The following is a 5,611-nucleotide window of genomic DNA, read 5'->3' as shown; positions in this document are numbered from 1 at the left end:
TTAAACAGTCAACCTTTTCAGCTAACATGCATAATATATAAATATATATGTATATATACGTACATACATACCTATTCATTGATGCTTTTACACCTTCATACAATGCAAAGCTCAAAAGTTAAGTATAATATGTTTTAAGTGTTTTGCACATATAAAATATTGCTTTGATTTCAAATTATGTATTCTTTTTTTATTAGAATTTTCAGCATATATCGATTAATGATATCTAGAACTTATTTGTGTTCACGTTTTTATTTTATATATTTAGATTTTTTTTGAGAAATACAAAATAAAAATAAAAATAAAAATTGTCTTTGTAAATCATCTTCAATAAAATAAATACAAGGTTTTGCTTTCATCAATGTTAATTGTCTCCTACAAACTTTTTCATAGTGTAATTTGTTTTTGGTGTTTCTGAATTTTATTTTGAAATAAAATATTTTATTGCAAAATATTTGTAAATATTATTTTCTGAAATCATATTTTTTTAAAAATAAGCACAATTTGAATAGAAACATTGTTTGCATGGAGGCTAAAATCTTTACATAACTATGTATGTAGTTTGTAAATAGAACTATTTGCAGTTATTATTACTATTATTATATATAATAAATGTAAGTATTTTTTATTTTTTTATTTTTTAAAAAATATCTAAAAAAGAAAAAAAATATTAAGGTTTTTACTTTTTCTCAAGTTGGATAGATATTCATAAATTAAGTATTAATTTTAATTGTTGATGTTCCATTTACTTTTATAAATGTTTTTGAAGTTGTATATTTTTCGAAATTATAATAAATTTATAAAAAATAATATAAAATCTATAAAAAATTTGAATTTTTGTAGAATTTTGTTTCTTAAATTATCTTCATTTTTAGAAGCAATTTATAAGTAAATATTTTTCTTGTTAGATTGTGCATTAATTTAGTTGATTGCATTGGCTACATGTTACAAGTACTATTTAATAACAATTTCAATTCATTGTAATACTAAAAAAATCTAATATAATAATATATATATCAAAATAAAGTATTAGAAGAAAAATTATCTAAATTATTTACCTCAACCAAAATAAAAGAAAAAAACTATGAAAAAACATAAATACAAATAATGGATGAAGTTTAATATAATCCCAAACAACATTTTGAATACTTAGAATTTTATTACAAACCATAGTAATTAACCTCAAACTCAAGTTTTTTTCAATAACCACATTCAATAGCATTGTGTACACAAGTCCATGTTTATCATGTTGTCATGTTATCATGTTATCAATAGTGTATACACACATCATAAACGAAAATAGATTGAATTGCATGCTTCAATTAAAGAGCAACAAAGTACTTTGAAATGGTCTTTGCCAATCAACAACTTACACTAGCACAAGACTAATTATTGGGCAAACCTTGTCCACTTTTTAATATTTTTTTTTTACATTTGTCCCTATTTCCCCCTCTAGTTTCTTCTCTCTTCATTTCTACGAAACCCTAAATTTTGAAACCCTAATATTCCCACATTCTGTCAAATAGATTCCCATATCCCAAAATAGTAGCAAAGCCCTTCGCCAATGGACAGAAAAGCGGAATAAATGAATGAATGAACAATCACAATCATGGATGAATATCGCCGTCCGGGACCTAGTATCAGAATTAGGATTTCGGGGTTTAGCTGCAGAAGGAGAGTGTATTTTTTGTTCTCTAAGACAAATTTGGTGCCCCGAGAATCATCCCTGTACGAGCGAGAGCTCGGCAATCACTGCCTTGTTGCTGACATTGTCGCCACCGAGCGTTTCCTTTCTGAATTCAGCACCGTTTTGCGATGGTGGGCCTAAATTTTCAGGGGTTTTTTCGTGGGAATTGACGTTTTCAGGGGTAAAGGGTTTATGAGTATGAGGGTAATTTGGGAATGAGAGAATTTCGATCTAACGGAAGGTCGGTTGTTGAATTGAGCAGACGCTGTATCTTCTGTATGAGTCTGCCTCCGGGTATGCACTGTTTGAGACGATGGGACTGGACGAAATCGGGCAAAATGCGGAAGCGATTCAGGAATCCATCACGGACCTGAATCGGTTTGGGAAGGTGGTGAAGCTGTTGGCTTTTAGTCCGTTCACGTCGGCCGCCGATGCTCTGGATCAATGCAATTCTGTGACTGAAGGTGAGTACGTTCTGGGTTGATTTTGAACCTGCCCTGCCTGTGTGGACTTGGTTTTAAACCTTGGTTGCTATGCGACCTGCAAGACAGTAAATCAAGTATGTTTTCTTGGTCGCCACAGGAATCATGACTGCAGAGTTAAAGAATTTTCTGGAGTTGAACTTGCCCAAGGTTAAGTCCGGGAAGAAGCCGAAGGTGAATCTTGGAGTTGCTGAGCCGAAGCTTGGGTCGGCTATTCTAGAGTCTACGCACATCCCTTGTCAGAGCAACGACTACGTAAATGAGTTCCTTAGGGGAATTCGGTTTCATTTCAGTCGTTTCATCAAGGATCTAAAGGTATGTTTTCGCGACTAATTTTATTGATTAACATACGTGCAGAACTGTTGCATTTGCATTAGATTCGACATCCGTTGTCGCCTTATAATCTTTCCTAACCAGAATCTGAGGGATATTTATGAGGGGAATGTGGGCATATGGTATTTATTGAATTGCCGCTTTTCACAAATATCTACGTGCTTTTTGTATGTTGGTGTGCAATTGACTTTCACATTTAGTATACCTAAGATGGTGTTTGGTTATGTAGGAGGGAGATATTGAGAAGGCGCAACTCGGTCTTGCTCACAGTTACAGTCGCAGTAAAGTTAAGTTCAATGTTAACCGAGTAGATAACATGATCATTCAAAGCATCAGCTTGTTGGATACCCTTGACAAGGACGTCAACACGTTCTGCATGCGGGTCCGGTGAGTTTCGTTTACCCCCCCTTCTTACTTCGCTTTTGTGTGATTATATTTGATATCCCAGCAGAGGCTGAGAGATTTGTAAGCATGGTCTGTGTGATACGTATCTCGGATTGTAGTGTGCTAAATTATGTTTGCAACATATCGTGCAGGGAGTGGTACTCTTGGCATTTCCCCGAGCTGGTGAAGATTGTGAATGACAACTACACATATGCCAAGCTAGTTAAGTTTGTGAAGGACAAATCGAGCCTCACTGACTCAAGTTTGGAAGAAATCACCGAGGTCATTGGAGATGAAGATAAGGCCCGTGAAGTTATTGAAGCTGCGAAAGCATCCATGGGTACGAATTCATCGAGTTAAGCACTACTAGATATGTATATTTCCTGTCAAGTGTACTACGTCACGTCTTCTTGCAAGTACCGTACCATAATATTGATCGTTGCTCTCAGTGGGCTCGGATTTTTACTGATTCGCTTTGGGGACTTGATATCATCAGGTCAGGACATATCACCTATTGATTTGATCAATATCGAAATGTTTGCATCAAGAGTGATATCTCTTGTGGAATATCGCAAGCAGTTGCATTCTTATTTGGTGTCTAAGATGCAAGACGTTGCCCCAAACCTTGCTGTATTGATTGGAGAGATGGTTGGAGCTCGCCTCATTTCACATGCTGGAAGTCTTACAAACCTAGCGAAGTATCCTGCTTCAACGGTGCAGATCTTGGGTGCTGAAAAAGCATTGTTCAGGTACTTATGGAGTGGTTAGAGCCGTAGCCTACTCAGATGTAGCTGTTCAGTCTCTGTGACGCACTTAAATTTCGGCGGCTGAGGCCGTCTTGCGAGTGTTCTCCTTGAGGTCATTAGCTGATCTTCTGTGACCCTGCAATTTCTACAGGGCGCTTAAGACGAAAGGAAACACACCCAAGTACGGTCTGATTTTCCACTCATCTTTCATTGGGAGGGCAAGTACCAAGAACAAGGGACGTATCTCGCGTTATCTTGCGAATAAATGTTCAATTGCTTCACGAATTGATTGCTTTTCTGGTAAGGCATTTTTACTCCTGTGTTGTAGATGTAAATGTGTGCCCATGAGCCTGAGTGAGGATTTTACATGTTCCGCTCAGGAATTCTGACGCGTCTCTGAGGTATAACGTACCATCAATCACTGCAGAGGTCAATACAAGCGCTTTTGGGGAGAAATTGCGAGAGCAGGTTGAGGAGCGTCTCGAGTTCTACGACAAGGGTATCGCACCAAGGAAGAATATTGATGTTATGAAAGACGCCATCAAGAATGCGGAGGAGAACGGCAATCGTGATGAGGCTAGGGCTGACGAGACAGACATGACTGACGCTGTACCAGGGCCACGCGAGGGTAAGATAGTTTGGAACAGAAGTATTTGTGCGCCATTATAAAGGCTTTCAGTACGAATTCTGTCTGGGCATATTGGTGTCGTGAAGTTCGTTTAGGGATTGTGCTCATTTGATGATGAGTCCGATGATGAGATGCTTAACCACTCTGAAGTAAAATGGTCTCAAGTCCTCTTAGTGTATATCTGAGGCTTGTTACACTTTTGAGTCAGTGCTACCCTGTAAATCAGGGTGACCTCCTTTGAGGCAGACTCGTCTGTGTTTTTATTGCTCTTAGGTTTCGCAGAGAGTGTGCTTGAGGATCTACTCGTGTGGAATTCTCGGCCAAACTGAGGACTTCTTTGTCTGTTCTATTTTCTCCTACATTGGTTTTCTTGGGTGCTCGTGGATCACTTCTGCCGAGTTAATTTGGCATGCGTGGGCATGTCTTCTTAAATTTTGATAGTTGCATGTATTCTGAGTGTTTTGTCAGTTGGTGACAAGAAAGATAAGAAGAAAAAGAAGAAGAAGCATTCTAGTGCTAACGGAAACTCAGAAGTAAATGGCAAGTCATCAGATGCGGAGGAAGAAGCTGCTGCAATTGCATCAGCTGTGAAGGAGAAAAAAAAGAAAAAGAAGAGCTCTGGTGAAGAAGCAATCGTTGCCACAGCGACTACTCCAGTTAAGGAAAAGAAATCTAAGAAGCAGAACGCGAAGGATGCTGTACAGGCTGCAGATGCTATTTCCCCATCGACGGAAGGCAAGAAGTCTAAAAAGCACAAGCGCACTGAAGAGGCGGTGGAAGCTGCCCCGGTGACCCCAGTTGCGGAGAAGAAAGAAAAAAAGAAGAAACGAAAAGTTGAAGAGTAGGCTCACTGTCATCAATTTAGGAAATTTTCAAGTCTTAGTTCTGTGCTCTGCAGTTTTAGGTCTCCCCAACACACGGCTTTGGTTTAACTAACTGAAGAGTCCTAGGAAGTAGAAAGGGCCATGTTGGATTATCCCTTTTTGGTCAGGTGATCTCAGATTATAGTTAGCGGTCTCCTGCTTTCACTTGCCACCAGCTTCATTGATCAACTGTGTATACTTCTCCCTGTACTTTGATACGTCACAAGATGTGGCTCTACTACACAATTTACACAGGTGCTGGATCATGCGGGTTTTGCATTCAACTTCATCTCATTCGACCATTTCTATTGATCGTGACGTCTGTGAGTCGTTAATAATGAAGGTGGACTGCCCATCATATCCTTCTGATTCGCTGTGATTTCAACAGTTTTGAGTTCTCTGCGAAATGATGGTACTAGTTCACCTACTTCGGTAGGTGATTGTCATTTGTGGGTTCGTCTAATGTTAGAAAAACCAACATACAATTT

At 38.2% G+C, this 5,611-nt stretch overlaps 1 protein-coding gene across 1 annotated transcript; it reads left to right on the top strand.

The window, feature by feature from the left end:
* The first annotated feature begins 1,654 nt into the window (after positions 1-1,654).
* Positions 1,655-5,407, top strand: LOC112277213 (nucleolar protein 56-like). The gene is made up of 9 exons (XM_090247614.1): positions 1,655-1,818; positions 1,950-2,151; positions 2,270-2,484; positions 2,732-2,889; positions 3,039-3,226; positions 3,383-3,635; positions 3,784-3,932; positions 4,060-4,260; positions 4,729-5,407. Exons 1-9 carry the CDS (start codon positions 1,816-1,818, stop codon positions 5,103-5,105), a joined length of 1,746 nt encoding a protein of 581 aa, XP_090103740.1. The 5' UTR covers positions 1,655-1,815; the 3' UTR covers positions 5,106-5,407.
* Positions 5,408-5,611: the final 204 nt, after the last annotated feature.

The sequence above is a fragment of the Physcomitrium patens genome, chromosome 25 (assembly GCF_059467195.1).
Source record: "Physcomitrium patens ecotype Gransden chromosome 25, ASM5946719v1, whole genome shotgun sequence".
NCBI lineage: Eukaryota > Viridiplantae > Streptophyta > Bryopsida > Funariales > Funariaceae > Physcomitrium > Physcomitrium patens.
This window is presented reverse-complemented; position numbering and strand designations above follow the sequence as displayed.